Here is a 24,374-nt window from a genome sequence, read left to right as displayed (position 1 = left end):
GGAGTACAGTCGCAGCAGCGCAATCATTTGTTTTATCTTATTGATAGAAATCAGGGAAACGGCAACGTATTTAAAATCTTAAACGGTTCTCTGCGAAAGTCCAAAATTGGGAACATGTCCTCCCGGGATAAAAAATACTATTTAGGCGCGATCCAAGGCAAGACGCAGTGCATCCGTGTGTTTTGGCATGTATACACATCCGGATAACTGACAAAGCTTGCTCTTAAGGGAGTAGTCCATGCACTCGGAAAAATTTTAAACTCGAACGCCACTCGAATTTTACAATGGTATAATGCTATCCCTTTCTACACGCTTACGCGCCTTCTGTCGAGAAAGTTCTGGGATAATTTACTGAAAATAAAATGCTGGAAAGGAATCAAAAACAACCAAATTGTTTACAATATTGGACTGCTTAGCATGAAAATTGACAAATCAGGATGTTCACGCCGCCGGCGCTCACGTTGAAGGAGCATCACAGGCATTGTATAAAGAAAAGTAGGAACAGGAAATTGCGCATATTAATGTTTGGTATACACGGGCTACGAATGGCTGAACACCCAAAATAGCCGCAAATCCGGCCCCGAAGGTCTTCTAAAATTAATTTCTCCTTTTTGTGAAAGCTTTCGGTAATTCCTAAGACGTACGCTTAGTTTCGGCGGCCTCGTCGATCCACGTGAGCGGTACGTCTACCATGATGCAAGTGGAGGTAGAGGGGGAGAATGTTACCCCCCGATCAACTCACCGAAGCTAACGGCTGGAGCATCTCCGCTGCGCGAAAGGCACGCTTTCATGCACCCGGCCTGCTGCTGCCCGACGGCGCCCGACTACAACCGAGACCCAACGGAGCCACACGCCCTGGAGGAGCTCGAGACAAGGTAATCAAGAACGCTCGCATGCCTGTGCTACCGCGCGACGATTTCAAGATCGTTTTGAGGCCACGTGGGGGCATCAATGTAAGCAAGACCGGCCACGCCGACATGTCCGAAGCCGTGAACGAGGCCGCAGGGATTCCGAAGGACGCCAGAACGGGGGACGTGATATGCCCCAACCATCAACAAAACGTTATCATAGCAAGTACCTCGTCACGAGAAAATGCAGGCAGGTACGCACGTATAAACAAGATCATCGTATGTGGCACAGTCCACGAAGTTAGCGCATACTATACGGCGCCGCAAGGGATTGTGAAGGGCGTAATTGGTGACATCCCGCTGCATCACACGCCTCAAGACATCAACGAAAGAATAGTGACCGAGTTCAAACCGACCGCAGTGGAAGCTAAACGCATTAGCAACACTAGATCCGTAGTAATCGCCTTCTACAGCCACAGGGTCCCCAACTATGTGAGATACGGAAAGGGACTCGCAAAGTGCACGCTACACAGGAAGCAAATCGAGGTGTGTTACCAGTGCGGCAGGGTCGGCCAGCGCATGGACGTGTGTCCCAACCACGACACCCGCGTCTGCAGAGGATGCCGTGCGCCGAACCCACCCGAGGTTCACACGTGTAACCCCAATTGCAGCTTGTGCGGCTGAGGCCATCCGACCGGTGACAAGGCTTGCCGCGCACGCGGCAAGCCTGAACAGATGGCAGAAATGCCTAGAGCGAACAGGGAGCTTTCCACACTCTGTAGTCGGGTTCAGGGAGCACCTCAGCACTCAAGACGCCATGCTTCAGATCAAGCTCCAAGTGATCGATGGCAAAACTGTCGGCAGCAAAGCCATACTGGGCCTGGACCTACAGAGCGCTTTCGATCAAGTCGACCACGCCGCGATCCTGCGGCAAGTCTTGTAATTCGACCTCGGGGAATGAAGCTATAACTACGTGAGAGACTTCCTGTAGGGTAGAACCGCCGAACTCCTGGACGGAGATGTCAAGGTGGGCGAACGTAGCACGGTAAACAGAGGCACCCCGAAGGGTCATCTCCCGGATGCCGTTTACCGGAGTCGCACGACGACTCGAGAAGTTAGAAGACGTCGAACACATGATCTATGCCAACGACATCACCCCGTGGGTGTGTAGAGGAAACGATGGCCACATCGAGACGACCCTCCAGAGAGCGGTCGAAGAGATAGAAGACTACCTCCGAGACACGGGACTGATCAGGTGCTCGCCAAACAAATCCGAGCTGCTCGTGTACCAACCTTCGAGAAAGCAACGACGCCACACACAAAGACAGTGCGATCAGATCACGATGCGGACTGGGGACGGCACCGTCATACCCACCGTACCCTAGATAAGGGTGCTCGGGATGATGATAGAGGCCAGCGGAAAAAAACACGGAGACGATCAACCATCTAACGAGCACGGCGGCGAACGCCCGCAGGCTGCTCAGAAGAGTGACCTCGAGAAGAGGGGCTATTAAGGAGGACCACCTCGTCCAGGTAATACAAGCCTTCGTGATATGTCACGTAGCTTATGTGGTGGCATACCACCAGTGGCGTCAGAGTGAGTAGAAAAAGATTGGCATTCTCATGCGAAAGGCGCACAAGACGGCACCCGGTATTCCCGACACGGCAAACACCGAAAAACTGCTTCAAATGGGAATTCACAACACACTCGAAGAAATCATCGAAGCACAGCAGACGTCCCAGCTCGAGCGACTGTCCAGGAGGAAGGACGGCCGCCACAACCTTGACCAGCTACGAATTGGGTACCACAATCAGCAGAGAGTCAAGACCACGCTGCGCGAAGGCGTCCGTCGGGCTGTACGCGTGGACCCAATCCCGAGAAACGTGCACCCGGACACAACAAGGGCACATGCCGAGCCAGAGGCAAGGACCTCCCCGACAAGTTCGGGGAGGACCCCGGCGCACGGTTCGTCGACCCGGCGGAATGCCCGAACAGCTCAAGCTATACAGCCGCGGTGGTAGACGGATACGGAGTCACGAGAATGGCCGCAAGCATAAAGTGCAACAGAGCACAAGAGGCAGAGGAAGTGGCCTTTGCCGTGGCTCTCTTAGACGGGGACTGCGTCACGGTGCTCAGCGACTCTCGACAAGCCATTAGAAATTACGCCAAAGGGGTGGTATCAGCCGCCGCCGCCTGCGTCCTGGAATGGGCCGACCCTAGATTCAAGAAGCGCCTCGTCTGGTTTCCAGCACACGAGGGCAAGGTGTCGGAAAAAAAGGAAAAGGGAAACGAGTCTGCTGACGCCGCGGCGCGCGCACTATCCCTCCGCGCCGCCGGCAACGAGGCAGACGCAGAAAGACTATGGCGCAGCACGAAGGACAGAATGGTCACCTACAACGAGATCACGAAGGCGTACCGACTGGCTCGAAGGAAGCTCCCTCCAACCAGCGACAACTGGACAGAGCCCAGGCGGCAACATTGCGACAACTGCAACCGGGGGCTTTCCCTACACCACTACTCCTGCACAAGATGTATCCCGAAACCTACCCTGAGAGCAAGTGCAAGCCCTGCCGCAGGGACACGGCGACCCTCACGCACGTGCTGTAGGTCTGCAAGAAGCATCCAGAAGAGGCAAAAACAAGAAATCTGCCGCCGCGACTTGAAGCGGCGCTGTCTTCGTACGATCTAGACGACCAGCTCTGGGCCGTCCAGCAAGCCCGAGAGGCAGCGGCTCGACAGGATCGGGACGCTCCCTCGAAGGCGACCTAGGCCCGGTCGACGGGCGGGACGCGGGGCACGGCTTGTGTCGCGTCGGTTTTGCAGGCTAAATAAACGTTTCTTCCACTCCACTCCACTCCAGGCAGACCGTGTTTTAACGTTGGCTATTTGCACGATGCCCTAGCTGTGCGATGAAGCGAGACACACAAAAGGCCGGGAGACATCTAGCTGCAAGAGCAAACTGTTTGACAATATGACGCGCATAAGCATAAAAGCCAGTCATGAAAGGCAGGCATTCAATAAGTATGTGGACGGCTTTGGCTGCAAATGCAAATTGTTTGAAATTACGACGTTATCCACATAGCTCATCAGGGGGACCCCACCACTTTTGCGAACTGAAATGGTTTCCTGGCACACATCTGCTTCAGAACCACTGCACGAGTCGTTAGCGGCGCCACGTGGACGCCGCGACGGGTTCAGCTCACCGTACGGGCGATTGGGACTTCACAGAGCCCAGACTAAAAAAAACAGCTTTGCTTCATCATCATCATCATCACCAGCCTATCTACGCCCACTGCAGGGCAAAGGCCTCTCCCATTAATCTCCAACTACCCCGGTCCTGCGCTAACTGTGACTAATTTGTCCCTGCAGACTTCTTGATCTCATCTGCCCATGTAGCTTTCTGCCGCCCCTGCCGCGCTTGCCTTCTCTAGAGATCCACTCTGTTAGCCTTAATGACCAACGGTTTTCTTGCCTTCGCATTACGTGCCCTGCCCACGTCCATTTCTTCTCATTATTTTTCTACTAATCTGTCCTTAACCCGCGTTTGTTCTCTGACCCACTCCGCCCTCTTCTTGTCCTTTAATGTCACACCTATCATCTTCCCTTCAATTGGTCGCGAGTCGTCCTTAATTTAATTTGAACCCTCCAAGTTTCTGCCCCGTAGGTGAGTACCGGTAAGATGCAGCTGCCATACACTTTCTTCTATCATCCCTCCGCGTATCATCCTTCTTATCATCCTTCTTCTTATCCTTCTTATCATCCCTGCGCAAAAAAAAAAAATCTGGTGCACTTTTTTCTTCTACGTCAGCGTTATGTGTGTTGTCTACCTTTTTGTCGTCATCATCCCTAATTTTGAAACCGTTTAAAACGTTGAAGACAATGTAATTCTCAGCGTGCAAATTGGCATTTCAGATAGGGCAGTAAATAATGACTGCCACCATTCCATGTCGCGTAAGTTACCCTTCATGTCTCGCACTTGTTCAACCCTATCAATAGGGTGAAATGTTCATCAAAGCCCACTCGGACTATGTGGAAGTAAGTAGACAGACGATGAAATACTGATGCAAGAAGCCCATGTTTGGTCCACGTTAGTTTCTGTTTGCTTTCAGAGGAAACCTCCAAAATATCCTGAAACTTCAATTTTCAATGAACTGTCGAAATACTGGGCTCCTGAATATAATATAGTATTTTTAAAACCTCAGAGCAGATACCACGGCTTTTGTATGGCGGGTGCAAATCGTATCCTCTTTGGGTACTCGATGCCTATTCAAAGCATTGGGCGTATATGAGGTTTGAAATCCTGGTTCCATGTACTTTTCTTTAGTCTCTATTTTTGCAGCTGGGGTTTAATTGATTTTATAACACATTGATTTTATAACATCTAAGGCTAACCGCATGCTTGGGTACATAAAGAGAAATTTTTCCTTAGCACGTTCTTCTCTCAAAAAACAGTTTCATGTTACTTACGTGCGCCCCATACTAGTGTAGTCTTCGTCAACTTGGGATCCGGGTTATACTAATTTAACTAATTAACATGAAGCTGTTTAAAACCGTTCTGTGAGATTCATACTTTCTCTGTCATCGTACGGCCAGTGTAAGTTCTATGAAATCCAGTCTGAACCTAACTCCTCTCACAACACGTAGAAAACTCCCGTCTGTGCCTATTTCAGAAAGTGAATCATAATAACCATGTACTCAAATCGCGCTGGATACAACCCGCACGTTTCATATCTGAACGTCTTGACCATCGTCACAAAGTTTATATCCCGCAACCAAAACACTGTCCCCTACTCTCATTCTTTTTTGCCGAAAACGTGCCGTCAGTGGAACCACCTGCCTGCTTCATTAGCTTGTATTACTAACCCGGACCATTTCCGGGAAACATTGTCAAATTCAAATTTGCTGTAAGTTTTTTTCTTCTTTATGTAATACTTTCTAGTGAGGAGTGCTTTTTCGTTTTTCGTTGTTTACTGTTTTTTTTAGTGTATTGTATGCTTGTGTCGCTCCGCCATTACTGTGTTCTTTTACGGCGAATGATGTGCGCTTACCATATTGTTTTATTTTGTACCGAGTGTGATTGCGTTCATGGCTGCGTTTATTGCATTTGCTTTGCCAGGTTTTTTTTAACATTGTATATTTTTGTGTGTACAATCGCTAATCACTTGTCGCGTGCTTTTGACATCTTTTTTTGCTTTTATGTGAGCCCCTCCCCTCTACAATGCTTGCATGCCCTGACGGTAAAATAAATTAAAAAATAAATTTCGCGGTGAAAGGAGCTTTGACCTCAATTCGTATGCAGCCTGGATATATCCGGATCCAGATTTTGTGGATATATATCCACAAAATCTGAGGCTTCTAATCACGTGTACGATTAGAATCTTGGGTAAGTTTCGGACTTGTGAACACTGAGTGCGAAATCCCTATTAGCCTGCCTCGGCCAACTGCGCGGACGTAAAACATGAACTCATGATGACGCCTCCCGCTTTTCCCACTTTATAACTCGCTTGCGCGAAGATTGATCTGCAGTACAGAAAAGGAGGGGGGTGGGCGGAAATAGGAACAACTACAGCGCACCAAGAAACAAGGACGAAAGTGAAGGCGCAGAGGACGTTCGTCACTTTCATTCTTGTTGCTTCGCTGTAGTTTTCACGATGAATGACCCGATCCGTGCGGGTCCTGCCCTGCCCAAGCGGCACTGGACCCGTCATGAACGTCATAAGACGTTTATGGCGCTACAGAGCAATCCAAGTGCTGGGCACAGAATAACCTGATATAAGTGTAGGACAACACGAAAGGCAGCCGTTTTATTCCATGCTGGCTCCCGCTGCTTAGTGCACAGCATTACAGGCTTTTACTTCTTCGAGGAAGCGTCTCAAGAATGGTTTAAGTGAAGCCTACGCAGCTTTAATACTTATGGGGAAGCTCTGAGCTTTGAACCTTCCAAATACGCTAGCAAAGACGGGTTTCCCAGTCGAAAAACACAACAGAAAAATACGACAGAATGATCCTGTGAGGGAATGGGACATCCTGTAGTCTGTAGTAAACCCTGTCCTGTAGTCTGTAGTAAATCCTGTCCTGTATTCTGTAGTAAATCCTGTTCTGTATTCTGTAGTTAATCCTGTCCTGTAGTCTGTCGTAAATCCTGTCCTGTAGTCTGTAGTAAATCCTGCCCTGTAGTCTGTAGTAAATCCTGTTCTGTAGTCTGTAGTAAATCCTGTTCTGTAGTCTGTAGTAAATCCTGTCATGTCTGTTTTCGTAGTAAATCCTGTCATGTCTCCAATTTCAACTAGTTTGGCATAAGAAATTTACTTCCCGTGATGTTTTTTCTATTAATTACCTGAAGTATGCAGGATATGCATAACAATTTCAATAAAAATATGACCAACAAACATAAGCATTTGGGGTCATTCTTGCCTTTCTGGTACAAGCTTGAAATTGTTTTCAGTGAATAACTGATTTCAGAAAGCTGTACCAAAAGGCATTTAAGCAATGCAACTAGTGGTACATTCATGCGTGCAATACAAAAGTTTGATGTTACGCAGGCTGCACATGCCTGATCACAGTCCGAAAAAAAAAGCAGTTTGCGGTGCTTATCCATTTTATTTTCCTCTTTTTACAACACTGTTCCTGGGCACTACCGGGGCTTCACTTTTTGTCATGGAGAGGCTTTTACTGCCCTCTTATGTTGCTATTACACCAAACAAATAATTTTTATTTCATTGCCAATTATAAAAACAAAATGTGGCGCGTTATTTCTATGCTCCATGATCGTGGTGACTTGGAAACGGTCAGAACTCTAATTTCTTTTAGTACAAAACAGCTTTCATCCCCACGTCATGCGAAACTGCGCCTGCTGCAAATTCACGGGAACCTGGACGCTGGTACACGCCGGACGCGGAAACTCGTGGATCCAGCAGCCGCTGGAACGTAACGCTGGAACACGCCCGAGACCACGCCGTCTCTAGCGAATAGCGTGGCCGGTGCTCGCGCTCTGCCTGTTTTTTTAATAGCCGTGTAATTGCAAACCCGCGTAGCTGTTAACAAGAAATACAGAAGTCATTCCTTCAGGGAAACCTCAGTAGCGCTACAAAATTTAGCCAGACTCATTTGGGCACTTTTCAGCTGATTTGGCCGTGCTTCGGAAGCAGGGCCAAATCGCGTCCCATCATCGCGTTCCGTCAATGACGCTCAACCTGTTCATTAAAGCAAATTTATTCTCCCCGATAGAAAAAAAATATTAAACGAGCATCGACAATAACCGTTCGAAAATTCGTTCCTTATATTAGTTAGGGCCATTAAAACACAAGTGATCAAATATTTCTTTTACACTGCAAAACGTGAGAGAACGTGAGAAAATTAAAATGGAAAGTCAATCTTTAGCTGGAATGCTTGCCTTTGTGAACCTTTTTCCGTTGCATTCGCACAGCAAGGCGTGGAAGGGTATCCTGTGGCGAAAAGCGCACGTCTCTGTGGTGCTGCACTATCTTGAAGAGTACGCACACACGATACCTGCCGAAGGCACGCAGGGATCGTTGCAAGTTCAGTCGATTGTCGAAGCACATCGCACGTATTCCAAATCACGCTGCCTGCGAGATTCGTCGCATTCACTCACATTAAAGTGCCAATTATCCCAAGCACCCCGGTTAGTCGTCGCTGGAGGAGTCGAGCTGCTTGAAATCCGGACCACTGATTTTGCTTTTCCCACAGCTTCCGAAGCTTCAAATGTTGCTGCTGACACTCCGCGGAGACATAAGATGCACGTTTTTACAAAAAAGTTAAGCCTAACTTCAACTAGGCAAAGCGCCGATGTGAAATGTGAACGAGCCACTGGGCCACGCAGCCACCGCAAATTTTGACCGGGAGACGAAAAGCAGGAAGGAACAAAGCAGGAGGGAACAAAGGAAGGGTAAGGAGGGAACCGGCCGATCACGAGAAGTTGTTTCGCGACCCCGCCTCACCCCTCTCGATTCTTCGTATTGTGGTCTCCCCGTCCCGCGAGTTCTGTCGCGCCGCGACATGCCTTCAGTGGTGACGATGCTTCCCCGAACTTCTTCCAGAGGGCCGGGCTAGAGGGAAGGCGCGCGTTTTCTTTCTTTCTACATTAATTTTTTTAACACATCTCGGCAATGCAGCGAGTTCACTGGCGCCGTTTCTTTTTTTTTTTCACACAGGTAGCGGCAACTGGTTTGCTGTTTTTAAAATCTTATTTTAACTATTTCGCTTGATTGGACACATCTTTCGCGTTAAAATAAACAAATTGCTCGCTAAAAAAACAAAACAAAACAGCACGCAGATTAAAACAATGGGGCTCTCAAAGACACCCAGAAATACATGTCAGAATGTGCACTGCGATTATTACACCACGTCTTCAAAAAGCACATCTTGCTTGTTTTTTATGCGTCCGTTTTGCCGAGGGGCTACCCTTGTTGCCTGATTCTTTTATCAAACATTGTCCACATTACAATATATGCAATTGCAATTCACTCGAAGAACCCGAGGAATTTCCGAAGTTCTCTATGTATCCATTTTTTTTATTATGGGGCTACGCTTAGATGCTCCAACATTAGTGTGATTTGTGCTAAGTTGCGTTGTTAATTGCAACTTTGTAGCGAAGGTTTTTTCCAACACGGCCGGAATGCTAATGGCCGCAATGCAACAAACGTTCATTACAACGGACGCTTGCACTGCAATTGAACGACATGACCGTCACTCGCACGCAGCATTGTTTCCGTGCAGCGCACGCTAAAAAAGTGGGATTTTGCTGCACCACACGGGCCGCAAACACCAAGTTTCGGAGCATCTGCGTCGATCGCGGCGCTGGAATACAACCAGTCCACCCCTTAACCGGCACGCGGCATTCCCGCGTCCAGCCAAGCAGCGGCACCATACCATCCCGTACTATCCCGTTCGTGCTATCCCCTTCGCATTGGCTAAATCCCTGTCCCCAAAGGCAATGTCCCCATGTTATTCGATGCTCTCCAGAAACCTCCCCGCGTTGCTGTCGTTTAGCGCGGCGTTTTCCTAAGTATTCCGTTCTTTCCGGGCTATTCCATCGCTCTCCTAATGCTGGAAAACGCGGGGTTTTCCGACAGGGTAAGCAAGAAATTTTGTAGCAATACTGAACGGTCTGCCATGTGACACTTTCGCAATGGATCTAAACTTCTCTTTCACACTATAAAAATCTGCAGGGACTACAAAATGATCTGTCGTATGGCAGATAATAATGGTAATTACGGAATGCTGAATGTAGTGGCTGAAGGGCAGTCTATGGGCCAACAGAAGTTTGTGTAGTGCCTACAGGGTGTTGCACAAAAACTGTAGTACAACAGAAATGTCTCATGCGACAGAAATTTTGTAGTTCTATTACAAAGGTTTTTGTAGTGGGGACTGCAGAATGTCGGTCGCATGATAGATATGTCTGTTGTACTACATAAATTTCTGTCGTACGACAGACATTCTGTCATCATTCTGCAGAGATTCCTGTCTCACAACAGACCATCCTGCATTCCCAACAGAAATTCCTGTTGTGCGACAGAAATGCCTGTCGTACGGCAGATTTTCTGTAGTTGTACTACAGAAATTTCTGTCGCACGACAGGCCACCCTGTAGTCCCAAGAGAAATTCCTGTCGTGCGACAGAAATGCCTGTCGTACGACAAATTTTCTGTAGTTGTACTGCAGAACTTCCTGTCGCACGACAGACCATCCTGTAGTCCCAACAGAAATCTCTGTCGTGCGACAGAAATTTCTGTCGTGCGACAGAAATTTCTGTTGTGCGACAGAAATTCCTGTTGTGTTTTTCGACTGGGTTGTCTGATGTCCTGCAAATTATCTCTCGCGGAACACCACTTGGCGGCATGTAGAGGTGTCAGAAGGTCAAAATATACTTGAGGTAAGGCCACTGTTATATCATCGACACAAGTGGAAGTCAACCTTTATTCCGTGAGCGGCGGCCCTCTGAATGGTGAGCTCCTTGCAGGTCCGCAGCCGAGGCAACCTCAAGTTGCGGCTCGTGGGCGGCAGGACCCGAAACGAGGGCCGCGTCGAGGTGTTCATTCCCAAACGCGGATGGGGCACCGTGTGCGGCGACGAATGGGGCCTCCTCGAAGCGGCCAGCGTTTGCCGCCAGCTGGGACTCGGATACGCCGACGTCGCCATTCAAGTAAGACGGACTGCCGGATTAGACACGGCAGGCGCGACGCTGCACGATAGATTTCACTGGAACGTTCTCAGCCGCCTTTCTTTAAAGGAACACTGAAGTGATTTGTTAAACACTGTGGGATTACGAGCGCAAATTGTAGTTCGGAGTCCCTAGGCCCTGTTTCGGGATTAAAAAATGCTATCCTCCTCTCTGCACCCTCGCCCATTTTCTGTGGCGTTTTCGTGTGACGTCAGGAGGAGATGAGCTGGCAATTGCTGTGGCTCGCCGACCTTCCGACAGAGTCAGTTGGCCCAGCGCTTCATCCGCCGGCCGCGGACGGGTCATCGCAATTCGTTCGCTCAGTTGGAACGAAGCCAGGAAACGTTTGTGAATGGAAGAATGTGCCTTTCTTTGCTTTGCTAGTTTGTACACTGTATCTAGCTCCAAGTCAAAGTCGCTTCACACAAGCGCCGCACTAGCGGACATGCGACGCTTCGCTGACTGGTAGGCTAGTAGAAAATCTGAGCCCACTTGAAGACGGGAGAAGAGTCAGCGAAGTCAATATAAGTACTATGGAAATAAAATCAACTTATACTTTTACCGTACAGCGTAAAACTAGGGTGCAGGAAGCACTTTTTTGCGCTGGGCGAACAAGCACAGCGGTCAGGAGCACGACTACGCATCTGCGAACGCTTTTCCGTCTAAGAAATGCAATTGCTAGACGTGAGATAATGTGGAAACTTGGGGGACGCTTCCTGCACGAGCGCAGTACAACAAATAGTCACCTAAGCTGCTTGAAAAGCTAAAACTAAATAAAACTGTAAACTGGTTATACATTATATACCGTATATTCCCACGGTCAGCAGCGCTCGCCTGTGGCCGAGTGGTCCGAAGCGCTAAGTATGTTACTGCAAGTGCTTTGCAAGTCACGAGCTCGAATCCCGGAGGCTACGTTCTTTTTTTTTGTAAGCTGACTTTTTCGTTTTCGGCTGATGTTTTTTTGGGCCGTAACGTTCACTACTCCACGAACTAGTTCACAGAACGCGCGCAGGCTGACACTGGCGCGCTAGCGAGTTCTCGTTGGCGTGGTGTTGCCATAAGCACCGACTGCTTGCGGGCAGTGGGCACAGGCCAGAATCAACAGACTCTTGGCCTGGTGGGAACACGCTTTTTACGATACAGGCATGAGTGAAGCAAGCTCCAAATATGGGGGAAAAGCGCATGTCATTTTAGCGTCTGCGGGGACGCGGAGGGCGTTCGTCCAATACCTAGGCCTCGGCTAGTGATTGCTACGATTCCAAGCCGTCCTGGGAGGCTTATCTTAGGCATTTTACTGCCGACAACATGGCAGAAGCGCGGTTAGACGATTACTGAGATATCGAGAATGCCCATCCAACAAAGCCCTCGGATGTCAAGCATGTGGTTTTACAGAACCGAAACCGAAACTTGTTTGAATGCTAACCGTGGACATCGTCCAATCACGGTGCGTCTCCTCCCGTCGTCACAGCCTTTAGTTGATGCAGCCGGGGCAAATCGTGCATGGTAGTTTTTCTTCTTTCGCGCTTTGGAAAATAATTACCGTCTTGTCAACCGGATAAACGATGAAAAGTGTGCTAATTTCAGCCCGTCTACGCAGTGCAAGCCAAAACGGGAGCTTGACAAATTCACTTCAGTGTCCCTTTAAGAAGTGCCCGCTAAAAACACAGACGTTCTTTTTATATAAATGGATATGCATACTTGGTGGCCACAGAACTGAAACACAGAAGTGAAACAAGAGATGAGTAAAACGGGAGGGTGGTCTCTGCTCTCTTCCTAACATTCATTGTTCATCACGAGTAAGCTTGCCTCAGCTCCAGCCCGAGGGGTCATGCGCTTGTCATCGTCGCTTATGGCATGCCAGCGCTAATGACGAAGGGCGTGGGTTCGCAGTCTGCAGGCAGGTAACAACCACGGGTAGCCAGTTTCCTCGCTGAGCTACTACGGAGAATATTTCGTGAAATGTGTCTGCCTCCTGCGCAGCAACCTAAAATGATTCATGGTGGCAGTAGTCTCCCGTAGTCTCAAACCCAATGCTTCGAACGGGTTCAGAAACGGCCACTTGACGTGACCATCAACGCTGATGCGGCGAAGTAGCGGCTAATACGGGAAGTGTGTATCGCACCAGCGTAATAACTCAGCGCAGCGTAATAACTCGTGCGCATATTTTCGCCGCTGTAGCGAGTGTGCGCTAGTGGCAGCAGCCGCTACTCGCAGGGGGACTTTTTCGGCGGCATCAACAGCACCATGCTCTTGAGCGGCGTGCAATGCACCGGTCTCGAGAAGAACCTGGCCGACTGCCTGCACGACCAGCTGGGCGCAGGCGTCGTCAGCTGCCCGGGACTGGGAGACAGCCTCGCCGGAGTGGTGTGCGTGCGAGGTAAGCCTCCCGCCCCTCGTGCGGGCTCCGGAGCTTCCGGGTCGCTCGGGCCGCCTACAAAGTGCTGCAACGGCGGCCGAGAGGAACGCTGTAGAAGGTAGAAGGCTCCAAACAAGGCGGCGCTGATGGAATAATATCGCCTTCCTGCAGGGCCCTAGGCCGGCACACTGTGAAGGTTGCTTCGAAGGCTTTGCATTTCCTCGCAGATTTCTGCGGGCACGAAGCCATAGTTACTGCATTGGTTACTGCATTTTAAAAACAGAGCAAGTGACCGGATTACGTGCTGCTGAGATATACCATCAGGTCATTGGTTAGCAGGCTGTAAATACGCATGAGTGCGCAAAACCGTATATTTATCCATAACTAGGACACTCAAACACAGTTGACACAGCGTAGTTTATCACCAAGCGGTATCACTCTATGGTACATCTAATATTTCACGTGGCTGTCGCCATATTTATTACAGACAACACATGTGGTGCCCTGTTTCGGCGTTTCTTCTCCACCTTCTCCTTCAAGGCTTCTTCACCTTGGGGATATCGTAACATATAACTAGCTTTTTTTTGCAAAACAAACTATGCAAGACTGTTGTCTAATCCAGTGAACGGGTTAAAAGTTGGAAATATGCAATACGCAGGACCTAATGTTCGCGTTCAAACTATTTGTTTTCTTCAGATTACCGCTTTTGCCGCGAATTGGATGTAATTAATAAAAACGATACCATTAGTTTCTAGTAGAGTTTTCACGCAATTAAGGGCCGTTAGTGTAGAGCGAAAAATATCGCCCCATATGAATATTCTAAAGTAATTCTTAAATGCTTATCGTGCATTCTGCTCCCTCCTCCTTGTCATAGCCTTTCCGACCTCCTCATCCAATGGAAACTTCCTTGATAGCCTTATCGCGGACAGTTTCGTTTTTTTCGTGGCGTGTTTTTGAACAGCTGGTGTGCTGAGTTGCACGAAGAAACTCGTAAAATTTATTGGTTAGGGGGCCAACGTAGACACAAAGCTATGTATTTTTCTCTATCCGTAAAGTTGGAGGGGCTGATATCGGCTGTGCGATGCTCCGGGAGACGCGAACAAAGAGACGTGAAAAGAAGATGACACGGTGTGCCTGATGCACACCCTTGTAATATTTCGATTGTTGTAACCGAATTCTAAATCAGCAGTGGATTTTTAGCTCCCGAGGCATCGTATTCGATGGTGTGTTCCATGCATTAACGTCACCACTTCGCATACACAGAAACTGCGAATTTCTTACTGTTCCACATGCCAATATATATATTCAAATCAGGCCACTATGGCGCGCCCATGTTGCTCAGTCAGTAGCTCCGCAGTCAACAACGTATTCCGAAAAGTACCCTCACATGGATCGGCTGACGCGCAGAAACATCGCACAACGCCTGATATCGTATTTGCAAATGAAGCATCCTCTAAGGTGACTATTAAACAATAAAGCACTGTTTCTTTCGAACCAAAACACGCCGATCATGAGGAAGTCGTGTGCGCCAGTCAGAAGACTTGTTTCGTCAACTTGTTTCGTCCTTGCGTCCCATACGCGAGTTAGACCGAGCAAATCCATCTTCGTTCTCATGCACTGTGTGACAGAATTAATGCAGAATAGCGCAATTTATTTTAAAGTGGCCGGGTGCGGCAAAAAAAGGATCGCCTCCAGTGGGGTCGACCAAGTGTTGCACGTGTCTGCCGAAGGGCTCCGTGCCGCCCTCTGTGCAGTGCGTACACTCTGCAGGTTCTCGCGCGTCCTCAATGAAACCGCGATCAACCTGAGAGGCAGTTTAGTAAGGGAGGTATTGGCGACTTAGGAAAATGACGTCAAAAGCCTTCCATGCCGTCCTACGACGGTGGTCATATGCCTCTCCTCTCGCCCTGTCTCTTGGCTCCTCTCGTGACGAATGGTTTGCGTTTTCCGCACTCGCACTGCTCGCACGCGATGGCACTTTTTCATCGCCTTTTGTTTTCCTTCTCGTTCCACTCGGAACACCTCTTCTGTTTGTGTCTGCTGTCATCTCGCCTCTGTTCCGCACCGACTTTAGCGTGCAGTTTTTTTACTTTTATTGGCTATCATAAAACCAATCCGACGTTCATTCTCAATTCAAAGAACGCCTGCAGTCTAGTTTGCCTCGAAGCTGCCTGAGCGCTGACTGATTTCGATATGTGTGAGCGCCGCCCGACCCCGGCGGCCTCGCGAGCAGGCCGGGTTGAGCAGTTCCGCTTGCTCGTGTCGCAGACCAGGCCGACCTGGTGATCGACGAGCGCGAGGTGGAGCGGTCGGCGTACCTGGAGGACCGGCAGCTGCTGTACCTGCAGTGCGCCATGGAGGAGCACTGCGTTTCCGCCTCGGCCTACGCGCTCAAGGCCGACCCCGGTGAGAAGGCGCGCTGCATCCGCGGGCGCGCGATTTCCCCCCTTCGAGGGCACCCCTCCAGACGAACGTGTGAGACCCCGAGACGACAGAATTCAACCCATTTGCACTAAAAGTGCCTAAGAGCTATAGCTGCCAAGTCACCTGACAAATCCCCAGTGCGTGGTACTATAGTGATCTGCTGTGTGTCAAGGGAACATCTAGCGCATGCGTCGTGACGTGGATACCCCTCAGGGCATGTCCATTTTTACAGAACGCGTCGTGAGGTGTAGAAAATCGTGGAGCGCTGAAGGGGAGTCAGCCGCTGCTGCATGGCTGACAATGTAAGCCACCTTCAGAAGTCACGGGACGAACGGAACGAGCCTCGACCGAGGGGGCTGGTTTAATTGAGACGGCCATGTTCTACAGAACGGTCCGAAGGTTTTCCCCGTACGATATGCCGTTCATTTACCTTCGCCCACGTGCCTTAGGAGCGCAAGTGTGGACTTTTCCGAAAAGAGGCTTTGTTGCGATCAAGTACCTGCGACCGGCCAACTGGGGGCAACAGAGCAGTGCTACGCGAAGCAAAAATGCTACGACCACCGCGCTCTCGTGACGGAAAGGTACATTCGTGAAACCAGCGACAAACATAGCAATTCATCCATCTTTTACCTCTGTACACAGAGGGCAAGATGGAGGACCTGCGACCTTCGCGAATGAAAACGAAATACGGTCGGTTCTAATGATACCAAGGCACTTAATTGGAATGTTCGGTTAATTAGAAGTGGTATGCTGGTCCGGGAAATTTTACATGCAATTCAAACGAAGAAATTTCTCGATAATTGGAAGCTCGAACCAATTATATTGGATAATCCAAAATCATTTCGAATAAAAAGCACGGTGGAAACCATCATTTACCTATTCAATTAAACATTTTCCAGCCCCAAAACAGCGCCGTGTTCTGTACTGACGTTGGCGGCTCGCCACAGAGGATCCCGCAGTTAATAAAACAGCAGTGCAGTAGAAACCCTCTTTCCCGAGGTCCACAACCCTCCTTGTTGCGCGCAGCTTGACCAGTGTGTGCGGTGGGGGCTTCAATTTTAGCAGCAAATCTCAACTGTCATGTCAACCTGTGTCGTACCCGCCAATTGGAGACGAAAGAGGAGATGCTGAACGAAATTAAGAAGCGAGGCAGGCTGATCACAATGCTGTTCTCGTGCTTTTTGCTTAATTCCAAGTTGAGGCAATTCGAACAGTTTTGCAGTCCCCGTGCACTCGGTACTAAAGACAGTGTGAGTACGCCCAACAGCCTCGGGTATTAAGTGTGCTTCAGCAAAGCTGCCACAGGTTTTCTATGCAATCCCACTGACGCGTATTACACCAAAAAAGTGCTAGCTCAAATTTTTACCTTGCACAAAGACATAGAAATCCTTTTCCGATATGATAATTTATTCGGTTCAATTAATAGATATTATGGTAGTGATAATTTGAGCCCAATATGAGTTCTATACGGTACTTCTGAAATTGGTAAAATAAAGCATTGTTGCGGAAGCTCGTCACCTGAGAGTCGCTAGCTAAATTTTTTACGCTAGCGATTCTCAGCAGATCAGCCTCCACGACAATGACTGCTTTTCCCCTGTCGGTCCTGTGGCTGGCTGAATTATCGTCTCAGCCTCACGAAGTCCCGAGTCAAAGCAAAGCGCGCTCTTCCTATGCCTGCGAATTCGCTCTTCAGTACCATGACATCCTTCATGCTCCGCTGCAGCGGCAGCGGCCCGTGTCCAAAAGCCGTAAGACTGAAGTTTCTGGGGAAGGAAGAATGGCCAAGATCAGCAATGCAACGGTTGGAAGCCAGTGCTTTGTTCGACTGTGTGGTCGACGGTGCTGGCGGGACTTTGCTCGCCCGTTGAAAGCAAGGATTCTCCGTGTCCCCTTCACGGAAAAGGCGATGCGTCGTTGGTCGCCTGCTGCGCCACTCGAAACTGCGTGAATACGCATCCAGGATCAACGCATTCAAATACGCCATTTTTCCAAGGACCACTCATGAGCGGAACGGCTTGCCAGAGGAAATTGTCTCCGCGCCTCCCACATCTTTTGTTAGAAATTTGCACAATTTTGTGTTGAACTATTCATTACTGTACATTTCTGATGCGTTCCGTACTAATTGCTTTTTTATTTTATTTTATTGCCCTGTGTAACCGATAGCACTCTTCTCTTTTTGCGTTTTTCTTTGTATTTGCAATGTGATGCCTTCTTTATGACAGTGTAAGTCAACAGTTTGTTGTTTCAACTATACAGCCTTTTAGCCGCAACCATTTTTTGTTATATCAAGTGTACTGTATTCCTTTCCTTGTTCTCCCCCGTACAATATTGCCCGTGAGGGCGATATAGGTACCTGTATAAATAAATAAAGAAATAAATTAATTAATTAATAATGAGCACAGCATTTAGGACGCAGCCTGAAGGCAAACCGAGAATGTACACGACTTAGGAAGAATCGGTCAAGCCAAGGACAGGGAATATTGGCGAGATACGTGCAAGAGCTACGAAAAAATGACAGTACGTGCAGAGAGCGGAAGCCGGAAGATGTAATGCAGGGGCTGATCTAGAGGCCCCGTCGGGAGAAAACTTTAATAGTAGAGTGACCAGCGATAGGGGAGGGTACTTCAATCCCTGATGGTATATTTAATGCGAATCGCAGAACAAGTTTCTTTCAGCAATATGTAGTCCTGCAGATGAGCATCGGAATTTCTCAAAAAGTGTATCTGTGTCCGTCTAACGCCGTCAGACATAACACATTTCATCCAATATTCGCAGTTTGTTTCAACTGGGCGGCACGATTAATTATGCGTAAGTAGCACATGGGGCATGTCGGCAAAATTTTCGCGGCACTCGGTTGATTTTCGCTCTGTCAACAAAGCAAGCAATACAAGAGCCCAGAATGACAGAGTGAAGAGAGAAGGATGGCTTTTATTTTCTCCAAGAACCCTTACCCTCGTATTGCTCCCTGCACTCGAGCCTGCAAATGGATTTTCCCACGCATAAGCGAATCCTTTGCTCATCCGAGTGGAGGGAGCAAATGGAGTGGAGTACGGCGCGTTCTTTGGAAGCCTGGAGCTGCGCCGCTGCGCTGGAGTCAGACAGCTCCGCCTCCCAGGGTGACTGAGTGGCAAATGCGGGTCAACGTTGCGAGCCGATCATATGCCCATAATGTTGGGGTAACCTAAGCAGAGAGAGCAAGTAAATTTCGGAACCGGGTAAATTTCGGAACCGATGTTCGGTGAGGGATGCACAATGCGCTGCGTGCGAAAAGGCTCGAGGTATGCGCGTGAGCTGACAGGCGGCTGTGCATCGATTAAGGTGTCCGGTAAATAGTTGCTCGGGTGGCAGAGCTGCCTTCAAAAGTGGCTGGAACAGTCTCCACAGCACTTGCGGCGTTGCCGCGGAGGCAGGTGGAAGGGCGCCTCGCCAGCTGCCTCCCAGGGTCCCGCAACCCCTTGAACGCGCCGTAGAACCGAGTGGCCGAACAGGAAGGGAGACGGATGCGGGAAACAGGAGGAGCCGAGGCAGCCAGTGCCGCTGCTGAGGCGAGCGACCACTGAGAGTGTTCGAGCGCGGTTCGCACGGCGTAGGGGAGGACACACCCCGTTGTGCGCCTATGAATCTGGGCCAAGACGCGCCGAGTCGAGCCTGATTTTCGTGAGGAACGACGTGGTTAACTATTTTTAAAACTCCACAAATCCATCTTCAATTTTATCCAGTCAAGCAAGTGAAAGGGACCCTTTGTACGTGGTGCGCTTTCAATTTTGTTGTACGTACCCATTGCATAAGCCACAGTCTTTGCGATGCCTGTTCATCACTCATTTGCGGTTTACTTGCCACATGCCATCGAGACTATACCTACCGGCAGTTTGGAGACGACCGTGATTTCCCCATCATGGTTTGAATGGTTGTACAACGATGTCAGCCGGAGGCGAAGCAACGGCGCCACGCCGCTGCTACCGACTGACCTCGTTCCCTCGCAAGACCCTTCGACGCGTACCATGTCAAACTCTATTTTACAGCGCAGCTCTGCAGGCTCACTGCTAACAATTTACTTGTGTCCTTCAGCACAACGCGCATCCTCGGGAATGTCCCGTAGTTCTCGCCAGCTGCGTGGGAAAAATCGGTGCGTGGGAAAAAAAGGTGCTTCGGAAAAAATCATAGTACAATAGACGATGATTGTATCTGTACGCCGAGTTCCATTTACTTGTAAGAATTAGTTCACTGTGGAGTTGTAAACAAATCGTAATTCCCGTCTGCCTTGAGTACTTGGGTCTTGTTAGGAATGAGGCCGCCGCTGTGCTTCCTTCAATACTCCTCGGCTGTGCGGCGAAGCCTCCACTACGTGCGCTTTTCCAGCAGGCCCTCCCTGTCGGTGACTCACGCTTGCAGCCGACAATTCAATCGCGTCGCTACACGCCTTGATCACAGGCGCCTCGCTGTCGGCGCGATCAAGCTTCGATGGCGTGCCGACGCCACACGCAGAGACCTGTCCCAAGGACACGGAGGCCCCGCGTCCGCTGCGGAGACCTCCTCTCTCCCCTCTCTCGGACTCTGCTCGGACTCTCGGACCGACAGCTCACAAATTCTGGAAAGAGTGTTGTGTGTGTGTGTGTGCCGTCGTGACGTGTGCACAATCTAGAGGGAACACTTGTTTCGACCGTTGGCGCTTTGGGTATAAATAAGACCCCCCAAGCGCTGTAGTTCATTCCTGTTTGAGCAGTGAATCAATGCGGTCTCTCTGCTCGAGTCCTGTACTGTAACCTCGCCCGTCGGGGATTGTTCTTTGGCTTCGGCTTATCTCTCGCTATGAAGTAAACAAGTTACGTTTTGCCTACGGCTTCTGGACTTCTTCACGGCGGCAACACTGGCTGGCCGCTCACTTCAAACCCCGGTACCACATGCATGTCGGAGGTGACGGAGCTAGGCTCGGGTCGGCCTTCCCAGATGCAACAGTCTGTAGAGCGTGAGGGAATAACGTTTAACGGAGCGAACGGTGGAGGTTGGGATGGGTCGCCTGGTACCTTGGGCCTTTATTGCAGCCCGGTTCAGCATGGTCAGAGGTGGCCGGTAGGCCGGCACTGCTCGATAGAAGGAATAGGGGCGAGATGCGGGCTGTGCTGGCGAGACACCGATAGTGGTCGCTGGTGTGAGGACTGGCTTAGTGAAGGAAAAATGGGCACGTTGCAGCAGTGGTGTGTATTTGTAAGCGACGCCACATTCATTCCTACTTAGACGGGATGACGTCAAGACAGAGTTAGGCGAAGGTTGTGTGTGGAGGGTGTGATGGTTGCGAGGTGAAGCAGCCGGAGGACGTGGTTACTGGCTGAGAGAAAATGCCGGTGTGGATGCGGAAAAGAGCAACTTTATTTCTCTCTAGGGACGAGTGGCCTCGAGTCCAGACGGCATAAGTTTCGGAAAGGAGGTTGAGCTGCGTCATAATTCCTGTGCTCGTATTTAAACTCCTCCGAGTGGCGCAGCGGGTGACCAACGACGCATCGCCTTTTCCGCGAAGGGGACACGGAGAATCCTTGCTTTCAACGGGCGAGCAAAGTCCCGCCAGCGACCGTCGACCACATAGTCGAACAAAGCGCTGGCTTCCAACAGCTGCATCACTGATCTTGGCCATTCTTCCTGTCCCAGAAACTTCAGTCATACGGCCTTTGGACTCGGGCAGCTGCCTCTGCAGTGGAGCATGCAGGATGTCGCGGTACTGAAGAGCGCCTTCGCAGACATAGGAAGAGCGCACTTTGCTTTGACTCGGGACTTTGTGAGGCTGAGACGATGGTTTGGCCAGCCACAGGACCGACAGGGGAAAAGCAGGCATTGTCGTGGAGGCGGATCTGCTGAGAATCGCTAGCGTAAAAAATAAGCTAGCGACCATCAGGTGACGAGCTTCCGCAATAATGCTTTTTTTACTAATTTAACAAGTACCGTATAGAACTCATATTCGGCTCAAATTGTCACTACCATAATATCTATTTATTGAACCGAATAAATTATCATATCGGAAAAGGATTTCTGTGTCTTTGTGCAAGGTAAAAATTTGAGCTAGCACCACCACCCAATGAACGCAGGAACTTGACAAACTGGAGACCGGGAGCCAGTCCCGGCCAGCTCCGCTCCCGCGACTCAGTGAGAGCTGATCGGGGCAGCTGCAGCTGCGGCCCTGGAAAGGGGGCTCCACTCACTTCTTCAGCCCCACCTCCCGTCACACAGTGAACTGACTGACTGCGTTGGAAGCCGCAACGCTGCCCGCTGGGCAAAAGCAGCCGTACAGCCAGCTCATTTGAGCAGTTGGTTAAGAAGACTGGGCAGCTGTTCTGAGCTAACCCCAAGAGTGCGGTAGATATGTAACAAGAAGCCCGCGGTCGCATATTCACAAACCATATCCCGGAGGGGCCTGTGCCTGCTCAACACACGTTTGACAGCAGAGATCCGCCTAAAGCAAATAAAAAACATACTATTAGAATGAAATATTAACAGGCAAAGCCAAGCTGGAATGAGCAAAACACCAGTTTAAATAAATTCACCGTGCACACGTGCTTACGAAAGCTTGCCTTCGCTCAGCTAGCTACGGGACAGCTGAAGCCCACCTTTGAGAGGACAAAAAACCCCAACTTGTAAAACATTCTTAACAGAACCCCGCCTAAATCACGCTAATGTCAGAAAATGTTCAAAAAATGTAGTATCGCTCGTGCAATACTCGTGCATTACAGGACTCACTTCGTCTCTAGTCCTGTCATCGTTGCGGGCTGAGAAATATGCTAAATCGCAAAGTACAAAAACTTGGGTCCTTTTTCTTGCACCAGACTGCGCCCTGCCCAATACTCTCGTGAATAAAGGATTGTAAAATTACCTTTAAAATGCATTTGTCGTACATTTTGGTATGCTATTTTTGTTCGTATTGTCACAGCCTCGCTCTTTAATCGTGTGAGCCGAGATGAGTCTCCATCTTTTTGTGTTCCAACAAAGATTCACAATGGCTGTTTTGTAATTTTGATCGTGGTTGTCCGTCCTCAAAAAAAATTGTGGTTGATCGCTCTTTCATGGGAATCGGTAAAACACGAAAGTGTGTTACCGGAGCAGTTGAATGTTGAAGAAACATCCTTTATGTGCGAAGGGTTCACGAGCCTGAGCTCGTCAGACGAAGTGACGCCGACACACAAGAAACAGAAAAATAACGTGTTTATCCCGGGATAACAAACCAAAAATAACATGCGCAGAAAGAGTAGCTTGACGCGACAGCGGAGGGTGCCTCAGTTCACGCGCGTCCCCCGTACACGAAGGCACTGGCATCGAGGCATCAACTGTCGGCGCTCATTAGCGGCATGATGAGCTACTTCACTTCGCCTATCCTAGGCGGCAGCACCATCTGAATGAGTCATAGGGAACGATATAAGGCACAATCGTAGAGCTGTTCACGTGTGAGTTCAGCGCAGTTAGCAGAACGCCTCGTACCTTCCGTTGCGGCGAATCATTTCCGCGACGGATCAGTGTGATCTTAGTGTACCCCGGCATAAAACACTTCTGTGTTAAAGCATTTAACTGGAAATCAGCGACTCGGGGCACGAGCGACGCGTGGGAAGCCCCAGTGTTGCGAGTGATGCGCCGGGAGCGGCGCACGGTCGTCGCTTCTCGTGGGCCGTATAGGAAAGTCCAATTAAAGGTGAGCAGTGTCAGGCCGTGATCATGTAAGTGACATGTATGTGTGTCCATAACAGTAACCACATCTATAATGAGAGATACTTTGAACGGAAGACACTGCGCCGTTACACTTGACTAGCCTGCGCTGGAACAAACAGGGACCAAAACATGAACCTGAGATTATCGAAAGTGGCGACGCTCAAAGCTTCGCGCGTCACAGCACTATTTTTGCACGGTCAGTTGAAAACCCCGCGGACGATGGATAAGAAGAAGGGTGGTGGGCGTGGCCAACGGAGATTTCACACGATAAGCTGTTCACGCAATGATGCGCGCCCGTGAGATGCTACAGTTGTAGGCCATCGGTGACGGTGGGGATGAACATTCTCCGCGCAGGCTGGCTGTACGAGAGCCGTCGTCTCCTGCGCTTCACGGCACGTGTGGCCAACGTGGGAACGGCCGAGTTCGTGCCCTTCCTGCCCAAGCACGCCTGGATCTGGCACTCGTGCCACATGTGAGCCTTCTTCCATCCTTCTTGCCGCACGCGCCGTACCGCGTCAGGCGTCCGACAGAGCGTGGAGTCGAGTTTTAGCCGCAGTACGTGTCCATCATAGGTGCCTCGAGTTCCTCATTATAGTTGTTGGCTTCGAACAAATCATGGCACCCTGTGAACCATGCGCACTCACGCCGAACCACGAAGGGCTGAAATGCATGCGTACAGCTGAATGCATAAAGGCATCCGTAAGTTGAGCAAATCAAATTATTTTTGCTTACACTATCCACATTTGATGCATGGGACCCAAACCGAAGGACTGCTATGTGTCAAGAATAATTAGTAACGGCGATTTCATTCCAATAGCACATTTGCTGCGTACATTGCAAATAATTTTACAGGGATAAAAATGTAAGTAAAGGCGCTCCA

General features: G+C 49.6%; 1 protein-coding gene across 3 annotated transcripts in view; it reads left to right on the top strand.

Moving 5' to 3' along the window:
* LOC144177877 (lysyl oxidase homolog 2-like) overlaps positions 1-24,374 on the top strand; it is a 374,790-nt gene that overhangs the window by 200,400 nt on the left and 150,016 nt on the right. For 2 of the 3 annotated variants that reach the window (XM_077705479.1, XM_077705460.1), the window contains 4 exons: positions 10,828-11,010; positions 13,243-13,405; positions 15,653-15,790; positions 23,849-23,966. In XM_077705479.1, the coding sequence (XP_077561605.1) occupies positions 10,828-11,010; positions 13,243-13,405; positions 15,653-15,790; positions 23,849-23,966 (602 nt within the window). The remainder of the gene's footprint in view (positions 1-10,827; positions 11,011-13,242; positions 13,406-15,652; positions 15,791-23,848; positions 23,967-24,374) is intronic. The other variant, XM_077705469.1, reaches the window with a different exon arrangement.

This window comes from Haemaphysalis longicornis, unplaced genomic scaffold, assembly GCF_048455015.1.
Source record: "Haemaphysalis longicornis isolate Haplotype H1 unplaced genomic scaffold, Haemaphysalis longicornis Haplotype H1 scaffold_1, whole genome shotgun sequence".
Taxonomy (NCBI): Eukaryota; Metazoa; Arthropoda; class Arachnida; order Ixodida; family Ixodidae; genus Haemaphysalis; species Haemaphysalis longicornis.
The sequence above is the reverse complement of the archived record's forward strand: the minus strand, read 5'-3'. Positions and strand labels throughout refer to the sequence as shown.